The sequence below is a fragment of the Onychostruthus taczanowskii genome, unplaced genomic scaffold (assembly GCF_017590055.1).
Source record: "Onychostruthus taczanowskii isolate IOZ18803 unplaced genomic scaffold, ASM1759005v1 scaffold9, whole genome shotgun sequence".
NCBI classification, from domain to species: Eukaryota; Metazoa; Chordata; class Aves; order Passeriformes; family Passeridae; genus Onychostruthus; species Onychostruthus taczanowskii.
The window spans coordinates 10,830,479-10,850,365 of NW_024506993.1; the positions used below are offsets into that span (position 1 = coordinate 10,830,479).

Below are 19,887 nucleotides of genomic sequence, written 5' to 3' on the forward strand. Positions count from 1 at the left end.
TCCCATAGGGTGGGGATCAGCTGGCAGGAGCCATGCATGCAAGGTGCAGTTTTCAAGGATTTGGGTCTTTTTAAAGGACTTTGCTTAGTTTTTGCCTAAACCATGACAAGCCTCACCCTCCACCAGGATGCCAGGGCTGGTGGCAGTAAGCCCAACCTGATCCAGTGTTTCCATCCACGGGGCAGAGGCTGCTCCTCTCCCTCTGCCAAGGAAGCTGCCAGTACTAGATGCCTCCAAGGTCCCCATCCCAACATCCTCACCAGGGATGCTGAGCATTTCTGTGTGGCTGTCACCAAGACACCCACTTTCCTTAAATAATTACAGATGCAGTCACCCTGGCCAAGACACAAACCTATTTCTGGAAACTTTCAAAGAAAAATAAATACATATGTAGAAAGAGACAGACACACATGCGTGCACACATCAAACTGCATCATATTTTCCTCCATTAATTTTTTCAGTTGCATTCTGCTCAACAACTACCAATTAATTTTTGACCACTGTCAACGGAAAGCAAAAAGTCAGGGGAACCAGAGAACAGCCAGGCATTGACCCAGCCTCCAAGATCAGCAGGACTGCAAACTGCCCTACAGACCTCAAGCTTGCCCACAAGCACCTCTGCTGAGCCCAAAATCCATCCTCAGAAGGATTTGGCTGTCTTTCAGTAAAAATTTAGTTTTAAGTCCTGCTTGGGAGGAGCACCAGCAGTGACATGAGTTTGGTGGAGCTCAGGTTTTGATTGGGGTTGCTGCTGGGAGGATGCAAGAGGGACTGGAAGGACTGCAGGTGAGAAAAGCCCTGCTGGATACATATGGATACTGTGTCCTTCAAGGTGGGAAACATGACAGGGGGTCCTCCAAGGAAGTGACATGGGTCCCTCCAGCTCCCTCCTCCCTGAGCTCCAGTGAAGAACACCCCACCAAAATCTCATGTACATTTAACATTGTCCCTTCACCTGCCACTAGTCCAGCTCTCGCTCCCACAGCTCCACAGGTCCATCATATCCAGCAAGGATTACAAGTTGTCCTTAGAAAGGCAAGGAAACCCCTTACCTTGGGAACTGCCTGCCCATGGAGCAGCGTTACCAGCGTTAAGCCTCCAGCTACAGCAGCACCAGGTTTGCTCTGTGGATGCCGGCACATAATTAAGATCTACAGGGCTCTGTCAATCAAGGGAAGGAAGAAACAGCAGGGAACCCTCTCCTGGGACACAGCAGAAGCCCACAAGTTGCTGGTGCCAGGATGCCCAAGGGATGCTGGTGGGATGGCACAAATCCAATCTACCGCTGGAGCAAACAGCCAGTCTCTCCACCCTCCAAACTGCCTCTTCTCACCTGCTTTTACGAACTGTAAACCCCCTAAAGCCAAGCCCCTGCTCTCCCAGCGCAGCATAATTCCTAATTCTTGTTCCAAAGGGAACAGCCTCTTAACAGCCCATGGGATATGCAACCCAGGGTGGCCCTGGAGGGAAGAGGCAGCACTGCATGCATGGGAGATGGGGTGCTGCAGGGTTTGAGGTTTCTATCTGGGCCACTAAGGAGGCAGCGGAGGGGGGTAAAAACATTTCCAGGGCTCCAGACACAGGGAGGAAAAGTCCAAGGAAAGCAGAGGCTGCTTTCCTTGAGGAGAGGACAAGTCCCCTCCTGCTCCAAAACATTCTCATCAACCCCTCCCTTCAGGCCAAACCACAGAGCTTGAACCCACCAGCTCCCAGCCCACACTGCAGCAGCATCAGGGAGCAGCATGGGAAAGCTGCACCACAGGAGCACACACAGCCTGGAGAGCAGCGGGACAACCCCCCTCTTTTATCCTGCAGCACCAACCTTTCCCAGCCTATTCCCAAAGAGGGAGTGCCCAGCAGGGTGGAGCAGCATCCCCACTACTCCAGAGCCACGCACAGCCACGCTAGTGCACAAATTGCTTCATTAAATGTCATCGCATTAAGCCAGTTTCATGAATTTAACATTGTCCCCGGACTATTGTTTGCCTGAAAATTAAATTACGGCAACATTTGTTGTTTCAACGAGTCTGTCTGTCAGGGGCAGGGCTGGAGGAGGAGATGCAGGCACAGGCAGGGGATTCAACTTCAGCAGTCGGGCTCCTGTGGACATGTGGCTCCAGTGAAGATGGACAACACAACGACAGCTTCCTTCATGGGGGTGAGAGAAGGGAAGAATCAAGCCCACATGTTGTTCCAACAAAAGCCAACCGTGCCAGATGTGGAGACATGAGCCAAGCTGCCTGGAAAGGGAAACTGTCTTTGTTTTGGTGCAAATAAAGGCTCTGATCAGCCCCAGAAGCCACTGGCCAGCACAGAAAAGCATCACCCCATATCTCTCAAGGCACCATGGACCCTGGCCACCTCCACAAAAGGAGCTCAGGTTGGCAGTCCAGGGCTTTTTGATCTTTCCAGATTACAAAGCTTTGCCGCATACAGGAACACTCTGAGAAATTTCTCATTTATTCTTCCTTTTCCCTAGAGCAGCTCCTCTCTGCAGTATCAGAAACAAAGGTGACAACCTTTCGCTTTGTAAAGAAAACCACCAAATGAAGTGGACTATAAATAGCACCCAAAACTGACCTGCATCCCCAGCCAAGGGGAATGAAATGAAGACAAGTGAACGAACAGCTTCAAGGTCAGAGAGACTTTTTTATTTCCCCTTCATTCAAGGACTGGTAATTTTTATCTACGCAGGAGAGCAATCCAAAATACATCATTAGGGTTGTAGCTAATAAAAACCATGCCGGCTTTTTTCAGCCCAGAGTTGTTTCCTTTGCCCATACACGGATTATGGTGGGAGGGAGCTGCTTCCCCCAGCACCTGCCCTACCAGCAGAACCCCTCCTTGCATCCCTCTCCTTGCATTCCAGGGCTAAGCATCCCGGTCATGCCAGCTCTGTCCCAGCACAGAGCTACCAAACGATGCTGCCCTCAAGAGCACAAAGCGTGGACAAATTAAAGCACTATCACATTATCCTGCCTTTCTCTGCCAGACTGTAGGGATGCTCCCCACTACTTCAGCCCATTCTCCGTCTGCAGAGAGCTGGATTGTCACACAGCACTGCCTCTCTTCCTTCTCTCCAGCTGCTAAATGGCATTAAAAGAACTAAGCATCCATTAAATAAAACTTTCCCACTTGCTTCCCATGTAGACAATTGCTCTCACTGCCACGGGGAGGTTTCGTGCTGGCAGCTGGTCCACGGGTACACAAAGAGCAGGGAGGTGCCAGGATCAGCTCTGGTAGCACAGGTCATCCAGGGAAAGAACCAGAGAGAAACAGGGACGTTGTCCCAGGGGTCTGCACCCTCACCACTACACAGCACCCACCCCAGCTCCTCTGTTCCTACTTCACCCCACAATGCCAACTCCATGGGGCACCTTTCTGCTGCCTTCCCTATCAGCACCAGCCTGCCATTAGCATCCTTTCTCCTGTTCCACTTCAGGAAAGCCTGTAATTAATTAACCAGGGCAGGGGACAAGAGACCCAACAGCAGCTCTTCCAAGCAGCCTGGGACTGACACCATCCCCACCTGGACTTGGAGACAAATGACCACCCATGTATCAAAGTCTCAGAGATGGATTACAGGATCCAGCAGCCACTAAGGGGCAGCTGGAGTCCACATCCTGCATCCCCAAGTGCCATACCACACCTCCACCTTGCTCTCGATCTATGATGGATTTTCCTCCCAGCCCAGGAGGGAAAAGCAGGGAGGTCAGCTCATGGGGATGTCTGACCTTCCCTGCAGTCATGTCTCTACCTGGGGCAGGGCTGGAACACGCAGAGACCCAGACAACACTGGAGCTGCCTGAGTTCCTGCTAAGCACACATCCTCCCTCCTCCAGCAGGCCAGGGGCTGAGGGCAAATTCCTCAGGCACCATTAAATCTGGGTTAATGGGCCTGCACAAAGGCGAAGCAGACACCAGCACTGCCCCTTCACACCAGGCACAGTCCCTGCCTCCCAAACCTCTGCCTTCCTGATGAGCCAAACCATCCTCCCTTGCTGCCTTTGGTGGGAGGTAGGGGCCATTCTCCCACCTGAAAAGCCAAAATTAGTCAGTGTTTGTGAAAGTTAGCCAGTGAATAGGCACAATGGCTCCAACAGGAGGGATCCAACAGAACTGGGCCCTCCCAGCTCATTTCCATTTTAATGGGGTGGCTTTTCCCCCTGCCCTGTCCCACTGGGGCCACCACAGAGGTCCCCAGCAGGAGGCACAGTCCAAAGCAAGAGTCGTGCTCCTGCTCTTCCCAGCAGAATAGAGGTCACAGACAGGGGCCACAGCCCTGCGTTCAGCAGCAGAGAGGTGCAGAAGAAAATGCTCAGCAGCTTCACGCTTCAGCAACCAAACCAACCAGCTAGGAGGGAAAACCCACTGCTCACTGCTGGCACTGCATGCTCCCAGCCAGACAACACACCCTTTTTCCTAATAACAGTGCCCAATGAGTGTGACCCGAACATTTATGGGGGCTCAGCATCCCCATCAATGACCCCAAAGATCACTCATGTGCCTTGTTCTCCCAGCACTGCAAAGCCATGGCCACCAATGCCTCACACAGCCCTGCAACAACAGAGGCAGAACCAGCGAGGCACACAGTCACAAATCCCCACAGGCTCTTGCTTTTTCCTTTCCCAGCCTTATTTCCACAATACTTCCAGGGTGGCAGCCCCTGCCAGGGCACAGGAAGGTCTGCAGGGACCAGCTGTGAAGGTGATGCTGCCATGTTTGGCTGGCACCTGCCAGCTCCTGAGCATACCCAGCAGGGCAGCACCGACTCGTCCCGAGGGGCTGCCAAGCAGCGTTTTGCCCCGAAACCCCTTCGCAGAGCGATTACAGAAGCCAGGTTTACACCCGGTAGCCCTTTGGAAGACACAGGGTCTTTGTGGTCCACCTCCATCCCTGAGCCTCCTCCGGCTTTCACAAAGCACTGCTGCCCAAAAGTCACCTTGCCTGGCGCGGGTGAAGCCCAGCAGCTACCGGCTCCGGAGCGGGCTGATGGATGGGGGCGAGGCACACGGCTCCTGCGGGCGCCCGGCGCCAGGCAGAGGCCAGACGTGCACCGTCAGCGCTTTCGGCAGCGAAGGTTGCAGGAGGGCTGGCTGCTGCTGCTGCTGCCTCCCGGCTGGCCAGGAGCCAGGCTCCCAGGCCTCGCTCACCTGCCGGCTTTGCACTGAAAGCAGAGCAGATGGGGGGAAAGAAGAGAGAGAGAGTTGTGGCTTGTGAGTCAAAAAGCCTGGGGGCACGGAGGGTGGGGGGAGCAGACTTCGAGGGCAGTGAGTCCCCTGACATCTCCTCTCCTTTCCCAAGGCTGTATGAGGATGCTGGAGCATCCCTTGGAGTGCCAGGAGCCTGGAAACGTTCATCCCCATCCACCCTGCACGAGGCGGAGCAGGAACCCCAGCGGCATTCCCCTCCAGGAGTCACCCCAGGACGAAGCTGGCAGCTGCCTGGAGCCACGGCCTCGCCGCCCCGTCAGATCCCAGAGGCCAGCGGTTCACGATGAATTTCTAATTGTTTCCTCCAACAATGAGACATCCTGTTCAGAGCCGGGCGGCGCAATAAAGCCCAGCGCCGGCGAGCGGGGCCCCTTCCTGCTGAGCAGCAATGGGGCGATGCCGAGCGCTCCCTGCCACGAGCAAGGGGACGGGAAGGCTCTGCCGCCCCCTCCCCACCACCCCATCCACTTAACACGCCTGCTCTCCAGCCTCCACCTTGATTAAAACAGCTTAACGACTCCAGCGAGAGCTCTCGAGGGGGCGGGGAGCCGCCAAGAGGTATTTGATGGATTCACTTTGGCAACCGTCGGCTACCTTGTCATGCCAATAAAATTATTGCCATTGATTGGGGAGAGGCGTGGGCGCATGCTCCGAGGAGCGCGTCTCCCTCACGGGGCTGAGCACCGGCGCCCATGGGGGCTGCAAGCGTGTGGGATGAAGGCTGTGGGTCTCCAGAGGGTGGGGACGGAGCAGGAGAGGGCAGAGGGAAGAGGCAGGAGGAACAAAAGGCCCTTGTACTGGGCAGCCAGCTGGGAAGAGGCAGCAGCATGGGCAGGAGAGCATTTCCAGGGGCTGCGCAGGGGGCCATGCCTGGGCAGTCCTCAAGGGTCACCGGCTGACACCGCCAGGGCCAGGGCAGGGTTCAAGCCCAAAATCTGTCCTGTGTCCCCCCACACACACCCCAAAAGAAAAGCCAGGCAAGGCACAGGCAGTAAGTAGGGTAGCCAGCAGCAGGGTCACGAGGCGGGCCAAGCCTTCCCTCGCACTCCGGGCCGGATTTCACGCGCGAGACACAAAGGGCCCCTTTTCAGCCAGAGCTGCTTACCCTGAGAGCTCAGCAGAGGGTGATGCGAAAGGATCTGTGGGGACAGGGACAGGGTGGGCAGGGAGCCTGATGGCTTCTTCTCCCAGCTCATGTGGACCGTGATCAGGTCATGCATCACACCCAGGACACCAACACACGGGGGCTTTTGTGATAGAAGGGAGCCAGCAGGCAACAGGGAAATCCCAAAAAGGCCCTGCTCAGCAACTCCATCTCCCCACAGCACCTATTTTCTGTCCAGACACACCAAGGGTTGTGAACACACTGAGGCATCCTTAATCCAAAGCTTTTAGAGAGCTCAAGGGGCTTTAGAGAACTCCATAGGCTGCCAAATTTGCTCTCCCAAAGCACCATCATCTCCCTGCCCACAGGACAGGGAGCTGCAGGGGAGACCCTCAACCATCTACAGACCAGGAGAGGAGCACCATGTCCAGCTGGTAGGGATGGGGATAACCCACTTAGCATGAAGAGTTTCTTATTAGTAGTATTATTAGTATTATTATTATCAAAGAAGTGAAATCAAAGCAGCCAGATATAGGCCCAGTTCAGCTGTGCTTTCTGTGGGAGAGAATAAACAAGCCGTGGCAAGCACAAGCCCCAGGGGGGGAGCAGATTCCCAAGGGAGACACGATGTGTTCATGCCCAAGGCCAGCCAGTTCCAGGACAGAACAGGAGCTACAGGGATTGCAGTGGTGACGGGGGAGAGAGATAATCCTCAAAAAATGAGAGCTCAGCTGGCTGGCTGTGAGGGATGTGCAGTCCAGTGCTATCGTGGCTGCACTGGCTGCACTGTCCAGTAACCACACCTGCCTTAGGGATCTCCAGTGCCTGGATCCCCACTGGTGCTGGGTATCCCCTGTAGGGCTGTGGCAGGAGGCAGAGCTCACAGCCTCCCTGCTCCACAGCAGCCAGGGACAGCCACCGGCTGCGCTGAGAGAGGAACTCAGCTCATGCCCCCAAAAATAACCAGACAGCACCCAAAACTGGGTCAACCCACGAGGGCTACACTGAGCTCAGCAGAGCCCCAGGGCAGTGCCGTGTTTGCATAACGAGGAGCAGATGGCAGTGAAGGAGGGCAGCCGGGTCTGTACTGCACCTCCCAGAATGTCCCACTGCTCCAGCTTCCAGCCCAGCACGGTGCAGTTACTGCGAGGGGGTTGCACCATCTTCAGCACACCCCCTTCAGTATCACCCTTCTTCCCTCTCTCCATACAACACCTCAAGCACACCCAAAATCAAGTCTTTGGCATACACAACTCAAGAGCTGACATGGGTGCAGTGTCAAACGTGCCTTTCCAGCACAGGACTGAGCACTCCCATTGCAATCATACACACAGCTTCCTATCCACCCAAAAAACAGAAAACACAACCTGGGAAAATTATAACTGCCCAATAAAAGCACGGCCAATTGAGGACAGGTGGTTTCCAGGAAAAACCCAAGCACTAGGATGCAAGCTTCATTTCCTTTTCAAAAACATCCCCTGATATTTCTGCTGCAGCATGCTCATAGCTCACGTCCCCATGTCACTTCCCCATCCACAGCATTGTCAGACTATAGGGTGCAAGGCCAGGTCCCTGCCGTGCCAGCTCAGGAGTACAGAGGAAATGGTTCAGTGCCAGCTCCAGCAGTATTGGAACCCATCCCTGCATTGTTCACCTGGGCATGGCTGGAATTCCCCGAGTGCCCCAGTCCCATGACTGCTGGCACAGAGGACAGCGAGCACGTGGGACCAAGGGCTTTCCAAGCCTGGCCTCTCCACATAACTTGGGATCAGCCAAAGATAACTGCCTGCCCGGTAATGCTGCAGGACAAGCTGAGACTGAGCTGCCACGGGTTCTGCTGCTGCAACTCGCTCAGCACCCCAGGGGTTGTGATCTCCATCCCCCTGGTGCCTCCACATCCCAGCCCACAGCCCCTGTCCCACAGACAGTTTTGCAAATCTGACATTGCCTGCAAGATCCTTCCAGCCCCCCCAAAGTCGGGGTCCCCCTGCAGCTGTGGTGGCAGCAGGTGCCCAGCACTCTGCTCTCCCGACGGCAACTGCTGGTGGCAGGGCTGGGGAGAGGCTGCAGGGCACCCACAGGCTCGTGTGGCGTTTTGGGGGAGACAAAGGGAGGCTCTGTCTGCACGCAACAGCCTGGACAAATGCTGAGCATGGGAGCTGCCATCCAAGGAAAAGCCAGACGCGGCAGTGACTCTGGCCTGACCTTACCCCGGCCCAGATGGCGAGATCAGTGCCCCTCAGCAGAGCAGCATCCATTACAGGGCTCCTGGGGGTGGGGAGGGAGGCCCCCAGCTGTCGGTGCAGCCCTTCCTCTCCCAGAGGAGATGCCAGGGCTTCTGGAAAGGGCGGGGGGGACAGCAGGCTGCACCAAGCCTAGTGTGGGTGTTTGCCAAGGGGACGGTGGGAAACACCAACAGCTTAAAAGCAGAGGGATTGCAACCACTGCTGAAGGTTGCACCCTCCCACACACATCCTCTCTGCCTGGAGGAGCCACCTTGGCTACACTCTGCTGAACCCCTGCCAGGTACTGCATCCGCTGGCCGGGGACACACTGGTTCCATCAAAGACAGGTCAGCAGCCCCTCCTCGCCCTCCCCTGCCTCAGCCCTGGCAGCCAGGCAGCAGGATCAGGTAGCTGCTGAGGCAGCGCTTTGCCGGGCAGCCAGGCAGCCCCTGCCGCAGGAGGGCTGGGCTGCCCCCCTCAAGGTCACTGCAGGGACAAGGAGAGCACCTCGTGGTGCGGGGCTTGGAGCCTGCAAAGTGCTCCCATGCTGCCATTAGAGAGCTCTGCAACACCAGGGCATCCGGGGGCTCCAGGCAGGACAAGCCTATAAAACCTACCCAGCATTCCAGCACTGAGACAGGATGAGACCCATCTCTTGAGTCTCATCAGCTCCATGTCCTCATGCCCTGCAGGGCCAGAGAGCCTCACCAGCTCTTTAGGGCACCAAGTTCAGAACTAGGAAATAAAAAGCTTGAGAAAGCCCTGCAGGGAGGGAGGAAGGACACTCAAACCACACCTGGGCATCAAGTGCTAGCTGCAGTTATGGCTGCAGCATGCAGCCCACACACCAACCAGGCATCCAAGCTAGTTGACCCTTTCCAAATGGCTCTGAAGGTGCAAAGACCAGGGAAAAACTGAAAAAAAAGCAGGTAGAAGAAAAATCCAATTTGCCATCTAAAAACCAACCACCAAACCCTATAGGTAACTGAGGAACTAGAGGTGTAACACTGTCCCTGTGGCTTTTTGAACCCTCCTCCCACATGCTCCTCACTTCCCATCACCATCTAAAAGCTCCCATCTGGAGCCCAGCAGGAGGAGAAGCCTGCAGCAACATGACACCAGTCCCTCTGGATCCCTCATTGATCCGGAAGGGAGGACGAGCTGCCTCCATCCATCCCGACAGCCCTGCTGCCGCTGTGCACCCTCCAAAGACTGCAGAAAGACAAGTAGAAGGTGTGGAGCTAGAGAGGACCCCACCATCATGCCCCAAACCCCAACGTGTGCTGCCCACGCCCCAGAAACTCTGCTAATAGGCAGGGGCATAGGCAGGTCTGTCAGGGGTCATGGGAGAACAGGGGCAGAGCAAGTAGGACATATGGGGACTACACAACAGCATCCTGCTCCAGACTCCTGCCAGGGAAACCACCCTGCCTCCTGCAGGGCACCCTGGCTGCACAGGCCAGGAGATGTAGCAAAAATGCAGAATGCTGTGCCCAAAACAGAGTGCTGAAGCACCTTATAAGTCACAGAGACATGGGCCAAACCCCCAGCCAAGCTCTGGTCCATAGCAGAGATCCTACCAGGACCTCCACATGGCCTCTCCCTGGCTGAGGATGTGTTAATGGAAGCTATGTTTACATAGGGCATGTACAGCTGTAATTATAGGCATGATGTTATGATAACAGGAAATCCGTGCCCTGTGGAGATGCAGGCAGAGAAAGGCACGCATGGAGCTATTTGCTAATTGCCACCGACAAGCAGCCTTTTGTGAGGCAGGGTACAGGAAGTGAAGGCTCCCCCTCGCCAGGCTGGAGCCACCAGCACCCACCTCTGCCCACCCTGCCCAGGTCAATGACCAGAGGCCAGATGGACAGAGGATCCAGATGGACAGAGCCTGCCTCGTGGCAGCTCCAGGGCAAGCGCACCTACCCCCGAGACATGACAGGATGGGCTCTGAACAACCATCAGCGAGGACTCACCTTCCTTATGTCATAACCCTTCCAAAGGGCACAGCGTTTGCAAGTTCAGTTGGCAGAGACAAGCAAGGGGAAATTGCCCCTCACTGGCCCTTTGCACATTACCCCAAATATATCAAGGCACTCCATTATGGAGGCCCAGCCCAACCAGTACCCCACAAAAGGCCAGCCAGGCAAGGGTCATCCCTCCCCATCAGCGTCACCAAGGGCTTTCCTACCTTCTTGATCCTCCCGCTCCGCGTGCCCGCAAAGACAACGGTTTGTCCTCTGTAGTCATAGGCAGCCACCGAGGTCATCCCGTCCTCCTTATCCACAAACAGCGGGGTCCCCTCGATGGTGACAGTCCCTCCCAGTGGCTGGTTAAAGTCCTGGCCACAGAAATTGTCGTCGATCTGCAGCGGCTGTTGGAAGAAAGCAGAGGAGAGATGAGCTTTTTGCCAATGCCTCGACACGCTGGACCTCACAGATGGCAATCAGCCATCTACCTTCACCCCACAGCTACAGCACCTTTGGCAGCCTCCTACTGCAGCCATCCCACCTCACCAGCCAAGGGAAGGCATGAGTTGTCATTTCCCTAACATTCCTTGCACACTGATGTAAGGCACTTGGGACAGATGCACTGCATGCAGGTCCTCTCTACATTTGAACAGGCTCTGCAGACCAAGGCTCTCTGTCCTCTGCATCCTACAGAGCAGCACTTACAAACAGCAGGAGCCAGTGGAGCATCCCTGCTCCCCCTCTATCCCTTCCAGTGCCATCTCAGACACGTGGGATGCCAGCACAAGCTCCCCAGCACACACACATTCCTCTCCTCCTCCTCATCCCAGCACTAGCTTCAAAAAAAGAAAAAGAAAAAAAAAAAAACAGCTTGGCACATAGGCAGGAGGGGCTGAATTCTGCACCCCAGCCTTCCACCAAAGAAAAAACACTTCCCAGACAAGGCCATAGCAAGGCAAACAAGTCAGGACTCCTGGAAGAGCTTCACTTCACATAGCAAAGCCTCCAGCAAACACACTACCCACCTGCCAGCCCTGTTCCTCCTCCCGCAGGAACGTCTTCGGGAAATCCCCACATTTTTTCCATGCTGCCTTGCCCCAGACAAGGCGCCTGGCTCAGCCAGCCGCCTCCTCAGTTCAGCTCGAGCCCACAGGTCTGGGAGAAGCTTTTGCAAGCTTTCCCTCTGCCTGGAGAAAGGCAGAAGCAGGGCTGCACTGGCCTCTGCCCACTCTCATGGCCAGGACAGCAGGGACTTCCTTCAAGGACTGTACAATGATGGGCAAGGCAAAGACAAAGGGATGCCCTCTGTGAAAGCTGACATGCAGACAGGGGAGTGGGACCAGAACCAGATCCACAGCATTCATCTCTACCTCGAGCATCCTCACCCTGACTTGCTGAGCAGAACAACAGACCCTGGCCACAGCTGTGTGGCCTGGGGGGCACATGGGCCTCCCAGTGTTCCCACATGAGACAACAGCCTCACGTGGTCACACAGCACCAGCAAAATCCCCACTCTGTCCCAGGCAGCGAAGGGCTTTGCCAAATCCCCAAGGGTGGCAGCGAGCCTGGATGCAGGAGGGTAAAGTGGCAAGGCAGGCACGGCTGACAGGGAGACAGCCTGCTCCGGTCACGGGATTCTTCCGCTTCACAAGGCTCCTTATATAATTTTGAATTTAAAGGGGAGAGAGGTTTTTTGGCAAGCAGCAGGCTCCAAATGCATGCCAGTCCCCAAGGGGTTTTAAATCCATACCGCATGTGCACAGAGCATATGGGAAAATGCTGAGCTCCCAAGCTCCACGTACGCAAGGGCAGTACAGAGCTCTGTAATTCCCACTCATCACTGCCTGGGAAGCGAGGATCAGCCCAGACCAGCTCCCACCAACAGGCACCCATGTAGAGGGGAGAAAACACACCACTTTTCTGTGCCCCAGAACAATACACTTGCAGCTTCAATGGCATCAGCCTCCCACAGTCATGGCAAGGCTGCTCACCCTCCTCCTCACTGTGCCACCATTCCAGCTCCAGGGCTAGTGGTCCCAATCCCTGCAGTTCCTGCAGCAGGAACTCAATGCTGTGCCAGCCTTCCAAAAGGGAAGGACCAGTCACACACAGCCCACCAGGCACTCTGGGGATGCTGGGCTGCCCCCTCAGTTACTCTAATTTCTGGTTTTGGGTGTTGAGTTAATGTACAAAGATCAACTCCCTTCCCCGCCTGACTGTTGCTCATTCTTCCCTGAACTAGGGGAACTCTTACAGCCAGTCATAACAGACGTGGGGATCCCCAAAACAGGAACACGGGGCACTGCACGTCTCTGCAACCGCAAGGAAAAGAGGGAAGGGAAATCACCTCTCCACTCATCCTCTGAATGCCAGCCTTGCCCTCTCCTATCCATTGGCCAACACACATACTAAGCATCCTCCTCTGCATTATGAGACTAGGAATTTTAAAACAGCAGATCCTAGAAAATTATCTTCCTAATCACAGAGTGAGATGAGAGCAATGCTCCAGCTGATACACAGCTCCCATCCAAATACCTGGGATTTCTCAGCTGCTTTGCTGGGGAAAAGATTCTGTCCCCCACAGCCCAAATAAACCCCAGTACCTTCCACCCAGCCATCTGCAGCAGCAGAAGGGTTCAGGGCAATGCCACAAAGGTATTCAAGCCCTGGCACCCCAGGGTGCAGGTTCTGCTCTCTCTGAGCTCAATCTGCAGCTTCCCCAACCCCACGGCTGCTGAATATGCAAGAGGAGAGATGTTTATGGTGTTTACTGCTCTCTGCTTTGTCTCAACATACTCTCTGGGAAATGACAAATACAGCTGCGCTCTGGGACCGAGGAACTCCCGCCGCCGCCATGCCGACACCACCTCGATAAATAATTACGCCGACAATTAGCTCATTAACAGCAAACTGCCTCGTTAGGGAAGCGCAGGCGGCACAGAGGTCGGGCCAAGGGCGGCAGTGCCGGGGTTATGGAACCCACCGACATCCCTGGTGGATGCAGGGAGAGGCAAGGCAGAGGGCAGGATGGACAGAAGGGACAGCTGTGCCCCAGCCGGTGCTGGCAGGGACAGACACACACCACGGCCTGTGGGGACCAGTGACCTTGCAGCGTTTGAGCCTGCGGATGCTGGGATCAGCAGGAGACACTGGGATCTGCAGGAGACACTGGGATCTGCCCACTCTCACATTTGCATGGGTTTTTGCAGGGACCACAGCCTTGAGCCTATTGCAAGGGGGACTGCAGTGTTTCTTTTGGGCGTTTGGGCCTTTTTTAAAAATTATTTTTATGTTTTGCTTTTCCTTCCATGCTTTTCTTTGGCACCCCTCTCAGCTGCCCCTGGCTCAGACACCCCAGGGCAGCTACCAGCACAGCACAGCAGTCTTCTCTCTCCCAGCACTATTTTTTCCTCCCCAAAACAGGGTCAGGAAATTCGGATTTCCTGGGGAAAGGGACCTGAAGGACAGGGAAAGCAGGCCCACAGCACCAAGCGAGCAGGAGCGGGTGTCTCCTGATATGCCTTGTCTCATTGCCTCTCTTCAAGCCCACTTACGAAAGCAATGAGGGAGCAGACAGCACGACAAGGCTCGCATCACTCAGCATTATTAATTAGCCAGTAATTCGCCAGTTAACACCATTATAGGCTCACCCCATTCCCCCTGTACACCTCCAGGGGCTGTGAAGGAGGATGTGGAGGGATGCAAAGAGCCAGGAAGGAGGTTACAGGAGGCTGGTACAAAGTGCCAGGCTGGGGTGCCAGGCTTTTTGTGCATTAATTGCTGCTCAGGAATAATCCGAGTGTGGTACAGTTTGTTACCACCTGCATTAGTCTGGCTGCCCCGGAAAGGATTTGGCTTATCCTGGCCCACTTTCAGCCAGCTTGTCACTAGCCATTGTCCTGTGCCAGCAAGCTGGGCAGCAAGCCTTACTGAGGAGTCAAAACTCATTTTCTCCCGGGGTAGCCCAGGGAAAGCTGATGCCACATCCTGCTGGCTCCAGGCACTGGCTCTGCCCACACTGCCAGCCCAGGAGTCAAGGGCTCCAGGAACTCCAAATAACTCCCTGCTGCAACACTCCAGCTCCAGCCCAGTGCCCTTTCCCAGCCCTGCTACACCAGTCCTTGTTCCTCCCAGTCTGGGGACAGGAGCACTGGGCAGATGTGCTGAGCACATCTGGCCCCAGGCACAAAGACATCCCAGCCCCGTGCTGCACAGGGGAAGAAAAGAGCCTGACTACACAACACCAAACCCCTCTCAGTGAAACCTGGGAGCAGCAAAGCCTCTGGAGAGGGTCAGGGGCAATTTAGGCAGTGCAGCTGACACAGGGAAATGGCCTGGGTGCTTCCACAAGGTACCTCTGCTGCATTTGGAAGTCCATGCTCAGGTCTGAGTGTGCCAGTGTGAGGAGTCTCCCTACAGAGCCAGCTCCTTTTCTCTTCTCACTTCCAGATCACTGGATCCCAGAAGGAGGGATAGAGAAATGGGAAGCAGGAATTCACTCCACTCACCAGCACTGGAGAGGAATCACTAACATCTCCTGAGCTATCTGCCAAGCCTGGTAGCCTCTCCTCCCAGCTCCAGCACTGGCTCTGGAGAATCAAAGCTACCCTGCAGCACTGGAGATGAGTACCCACTGGCCCTGCACAGCTTGAGGTCTGGGAGTGCAGTGCTGACAACACCTCCTCCAGCATGGACCAGCCTCAGCCCTTCACTGCCATGAAGGAGCACAGCAAGAGAGCTCCTTGCACATTTCCACACAGATGGGGTGTAAATCTCAAGCAACTACTGACTTGAGCAATTACATTTTGCCTCCTTATAAATTAAAAAAAACAGCATGTCATTTATTTTCTGGCCAGTCCTCACCACCAAGAGATGGTGACCCACCATGACTGCCATGACCCACCCCAGATGTGGGTTTATTTTTTGGGGGGCACAGAAATTCCTGCCAAAAAGAGGCTACATACTTCCAGTGGTCTAGTTTGGCCTGTGTTCAACACAGCAAGGAGCTGAGAGCTTGACTTATGATCCATTCATGTCCTGCCCCACTCTGCTTGGCAGCTGGAGAAGGACTGGGACAGAAAACACCACCTGGTTCCCATGGAGGAGGGTGTCACTCCCCAGCCCAACTCATACAAAAGCAGGAGCCTCCCCATCACGGCACACATCCTTCCACCCACAAGAGCCACATCTGCAGGACCCAGAGAGTACCCTGAGATCCACTTACTGGCCATCAGGCAGCAATCCTAGGACCATCAGAGCTTAAAACCACCCCTGGAGGGCAGGGGGCAGAGCAGCCTCCTCAGCCCCGGGGGACGTGGCGCTGCTGGGGCGGTGGGAGAGGCGAGCGGGAGCGCGGGAGGCAGCGCTGAGCAGCTCCACCACCAGAGCCAGCAGCTGCACGGCCCAACAGGCAGCCGTGTAACGATTTCATCATTTTCCAGCAAAATTGAATTAGTTCAAAGCCAAAATCTGATTTGCGAGCCCAGCGCTCTTGACAGCAAACCCTTTACTTTGTCAGGCAGCTGTTAGCTGTCTCCTTCAGCGCGGCGGCGAGGACGGTGGGAGAGAGGGCAGGGCTGCTCCACAGGGACCCCCCTGCCTACCTGCCTGCACCCAAAGCTCTGCTTGAGCAGGGCTGGGGGCTTGCTGATGGGTGCTGAACACCAACAAGCTGGACTTGGGGGAGGTGGGTGATAGCAGGTGGGTCAGAACCTCAACCAGACCCTCCCAAACACACACACCAGCAGCCCAAGCCTGCCCCAGCCCCTTATCTGACCCTACCCAGCTTATGACCTCTCCATCACCTGTAGCCTCCAGCAACTACTAGTGGTTTGTAACATTGTCCGGAAAAGAATGCAGTAACAGTAACAGTTCAAAGAGAAATCAAACCCCAAGAGCCAAGCTGGGAGGTCCCCTGCCCACCAGGACTCAGAGGTCCCACACCGAGCAGCTGAGACACCAGCAGGGAGCAGCGGCACTCAGGTGAGAATCAGGCAGGAAAACACCTCTCTGGGGACAGAGGGGAGTGCTCCCTCAGTTGGGAATCACTGTTCCAGGATAGCAGCACTCACCTCCTGCACCTCTGGATGACAGGTGGCACTGGTCACTCCCAAAAGCCACCTCACTGACAGTGTCTTGTGCCCTCCCAGCACCCCATGGACAGGATGTGGTCACTCCATGCTGAACATGACCAACTTCTGGGAACACCAGCCTCCCCAGCTCCCTCCATCAGGTCAGTGCTCCCTGTCCTGCACATCCTGCTGCTTCCAACACCTTCTGCTTGGCCACCGCCAAGCCCCAGGTGACACAACACCCACAAAACCACACATGCCATCTGCAAGGGACTCCACAGCAGAGCTGCAGCAGATGCCCTGAGGCCTGAGCATACCATACCATACCACCCTCCCAGCCCCAACTCACTGACACTGCCCATATCCACAGGGAAAACACAGCTCAGGTCAAAACACTGGGGAAGGTCCAGCTAGAGAACACCACTAGCAACCAGAAACAGTCTGGCTTGAGTAAAGACAGGTGGGAACTCACCGAGTTGATGCAGCCCAGCTCCTTATTCAAGAGCCAGGGCAGTGAGAGTTTTCCTTCCCCTCTGTAGCATGACTGGATACGCTCCTTGATCTTATCCTTGATCTTCTTCAACGTGAAGAGGCAGAGCACAGACTCCTTGGGAGGCTTAACCCTATTTTTCTGGCCCTGGGAGAAGATGGTGAAGAGGATATCCTCCTGCTCTGAGATGCCCAGGTACTTGGCCAAAGCCTTGCCAGGCTTGGTCAGGTAGGCGTCCTGGATCAGCCGGTACTCGATGCCGTCCTGCACGCAGCCAATGGGGAATTCCACATAGGAGTAGAACTTGGGGTCATCCACACAAAGGCGGACGATCTTGGAGGTGAAAAACTGCTCCCCAGTGGAGTCGGGAGAGGTCAGCTGGGTGTCCAGCTGCAGGGTCAGGTAGTAAACAAACTGCTCGCTGCTGAAGCTGTAGATGTAGTAGATGTCAAAGGTGGGGAACTTGGAGAGTGTATCCGAGGGGATTTTGAGCTGCGAGGAGACAAACTCATCCTGGTAGACAAAGCCAAACATCTCCGCGTTCTCCTCGTTGGCCATCAGCTTGCGGCTGGAGAGAGTGGGGAAGTACTCTGACTTCCCATCAATGGGCGTCCCAATGAAGAGCTTGTTCTGCCCATTCAGCACCTCGATGATGACACCAGACATGGTGCCCGACTCGTTGACACTGGAGAGGTAGTGCTCCTTGCGGTGGTGGGGCTCACCCAACTTGAAGAGGTCGTCCAGCCGCAGGAACTGGCAAATCCCCTGGGAGGCACTGCCGCAGGCAATCAGCCGATTCCCCGAGTAGTCCACCAGCAGCAGTTTGTTCACGTTGTTGGTCGTAACCAGCCCATGTGGGCAGGACTGGACACTGGGCGGAGGGTAACACTTCTCATTGTCCTCCACGGGCCCCGTCACGTGGGTCCGCAGGAGTGTGAGGTTATTGGAGAGCTTGTAGATCCGATTGACAGCCCCCACGTAGACCTCCCCAGTTTTGTTATGGACCACCAAGTGTGTCAAGCTCCAGTCTGTAACCGGGAAAGTCCTAAAGGGAGATTTGGGGCTGCCTTCCGCCAGCGGTAGCCAGGTGCTCCCCAAGAGCAGCAAGGTCCAAATGTGGATGGACAAGTGGTGCTTGAGCCAAAGGAGCCACATTGCAGCAGCCTCACATCCAGCCAAGGCCATGCCCAAACCCAGCCACAAAATAAATAGAAACAAACCCAAACTAAAGGGATGGGGGAGGGAGGAAGAGCTAATGGGAAACCCTCTCCTCTGCTTCCTCTGCACTCAGCATTCAGGGCATCGTGGGCGTGGCCAGTCCAGTCAACCCTAGAGGGAGAAAGACAAGAAAAGTACGGTTAGGAGGCTTTCCTGCAATGCCAAGCATGTTCTACCCCACCCAGAAGACTCTGCTGCTTCACATTTTGCTAGCAGGCAGAAGAGACCCTGACCTGCTGTCCCAATCCCACTCCACGGTGGTGCTGGGAAAGGATGCAAAATCCCAGTTAGCAGGAAGCACAGCCCGAGCGCCTACAGAGGAGGATCTCAAAAGCACCTTTTAAAGGAGTTGAGAGAGCCAAGAGCCCTGGCATGTTGCCCGCTTTCCTGCCACCTGCCTGCCAGGAGAGTCATGGGCAGGAGGGGTTGGAGGGAGCACACGGGCATGGCAAGGACAAGCCTGTCCTTCTGGCATTTCTATGCATTAGAAAACACAGGTCCAGACATGAGACAGTTGGTTTGAGAGGCTCCAGAGGGACAAGGGGACACAGGCAGGGGGGATGGAATGCTCTGCCTGCTGCTGTGCTGCAGCTGGGGCTCACCAACAGGGAGCAGCAAAGCAGTGGGGAGCCAGCCAAATACCCCACACCACGGTGACCTTGGCATCCCAGCAGCAGGGAGGAGATGGCCACAGGAAACCAATGCACAGCTCTGCTCTCTGTGTCAGTTCAGCAGCCTCTGCATTACACCCCATCCCTGTCTTCTCCATCCACCCTCCCCACACAGGCACAAGCACCCCTAGACTAACCTGGGCTTGTGTGAACCCCCCTGCCAGCACACAGCCCATCCCACCATCACAATCCATCCACCCAGGTGGGACCAAGGTCCATGGCTGGGGCACCAGCCCAGTTTCCCAGCCAGTGCAGATAAGCCACTCCAGAAGGGAGAGGAGGAGAAGGAGAGCCTCTCCCTCTCCCCTTATCATCCATCTCTGACTCAGCCCAGGATAACCTCCAAGAGGATCCCCAGCAGGGAGTGGCACAGGTAGGAAATATGGCCCGCGGTGACTGGCAACTCTGCCAGATCCCAGCCCTGGCGAGGCAGGGTGTCAGAGGGCAGCCAGTTTCCATATCAGCAGGGCTGAACATTGCCCCAACCTCAGCATCCTGTCCCTGGCAGGGCTGTGGGACCCACCAGCTGGGCCACATGCAAACCTTGGGGTGGGCTGCATCCAAACGGAGCCAGCACTAAGCCATACAGGTACCCCAAAATCCCATACAGCATCCTTCACTTCTGCTGCTCCCCTCCCAAGCCACACAGCCGGACTGGGAGAGATCTATGGAAAGGGAGAAACTTCTTTCCCCGTTCTTCAACTTCCAGCCTACACAAGACTCCTCTCTCCTTTTTCAGGGCAAGCTCAGCCCTGGCCACCCCTGCAGCCCTGCCAGCTCCCCTGAGCCCCAGATATGCTGGGCAAAGCTTCTGCACCACTTCCAAACCCTCTCTGCAGATCTGGCTCTGCCCACAATGCTCCTCACCCTGCTGCTTCGACTTCCCAACACATCCACCTCCAAGGCAACAGGCCAAGGGAC

General features: G+C 55.6%; 1 protein-coding gene across 4 annotated transcripts in view; it reads right to left on the bottom strand.

The window, feature by feature from the left end:
• PLXNA1 (plexin A1) overlaps positions 1 to 19,887 on the bottom strand; it is a 115,624-nt gene that overhangs the window by 83,140 nt on the left and 12,597 nt on the right. For all 4 annotated transcript variants that reach the window (XM_041425561.1, XM_041425557.1, XM_041425559.1 and 1 more), the window contains exons 2-3: positions 17,060 to 18,406; positions 10,738 to 10,920 (exon numbers count right to left, since the gene is read on the bottom strand). In XM_041425561.1, the coding sequence (XP_041281495.1) occupies positions 10,738 to 10,920; positions 17,060 to 18,262 (1,386 nt within the window). In that variant the 5' untranslated portion in view covers positions 18,263 to 18,406. The remainder of the gene's footprint in view (positions 1 to 10,737; positions 10,921 to 17,059; positions 18,407 to 19,887) is intronic.